Source organism: Volvox carteri (genome assembly GCF_000143455.1).
Source record: "Volvox carteri f. nagariensis unplaced genomic scaffold VOLCAscaffold_187, whole genome shotgun sequence".
In the NCBI taxonomy this organism is placed as follows: Eukaryota; Viridiplantae; Chlorophyta; class Chlorophyceae; order Chlamydomonadales; family Volvocaceae; genus Volvox; species Volvox carteri.
Window position 1 is genome coordinate 33,206 of NW_003307730.1, and position 611 is coordinate 33,816.

The window sequence follows — 611 nt, forward strand, 5'->3', positions numbered from 1 at the left end:
GATAAGAGGGTCTTGGAGCTTACACTTAGGTGTCCTCTTCCATACCAAGCTCCGCACCCTGCTGTCCCCAGCCCCTGAAATGGCAGTCATGAGCCGCCCGTCCAACACCTGGACCGCGGCAGGCTTTTATTCCAGCCATTCCCACCGACAGAACCGGCCCACCAGCAGCTACGAGACCAGAACAGTCATGTCGGCAGCTGCATGTGGTGCCTATTCGAGGCACACACGGAGGCCAATGTCGGGCGCGGGGCCACCGTGCGCTTCCGTGGCTACACCCAAGCAGTCAGCCAGCACTTCGTAAAGCGGAATGCAGGCAAGAGCCTGAAGGTCGGCGCCCGGGCTCTCAAGAAGACCCATTGGCATTTCGTCAGCGCGGGCAGTGTCATGCAGGCGATGTACAGGATGCTCCACCTTGGGACTCCACACAAGATCACGCAGAAGCAGTTCGATGAGGCGGCGCTCCAGACTGGGTGCAAGGGCCTGACTGCCTTTGCGGCCCTGCCGTACGTCGACCTGTCGTGCCTCTTCACCGTCTCCACCGGCCATGCCCTGCTGTTCGGAGTGGTCAGCGACTTTGTGGACTAGACGCTGAGGTGCTCAAAGACATCAAG

At 60.6% G+C, this 611-nt stretch overlaps 1 protein-coding gene across 1 annotated transcript in view; it reads left to right on the forward strand.

Moving 5' to 3' along the window:
• Positions 1-201: 201 nt before the first annotated feature.
• The window catches only part of VOLCADRAFT_100874 (uncharacterized protein), a gene marked incomplete at both ends in the record, with an annotated part of 5,051 nt that continues 4,641 nt past the window's right edge, over positions 202-611 (forward strand). Inside the window, one exon of the mRNA XM_002959371.1 lies at positions 202-564. Coding sequence (XP_002959417.1) covers positions 202-564 — 363 coding nt within the window. The remainder of the gene's footprint in view (positions 565-611) is intronic.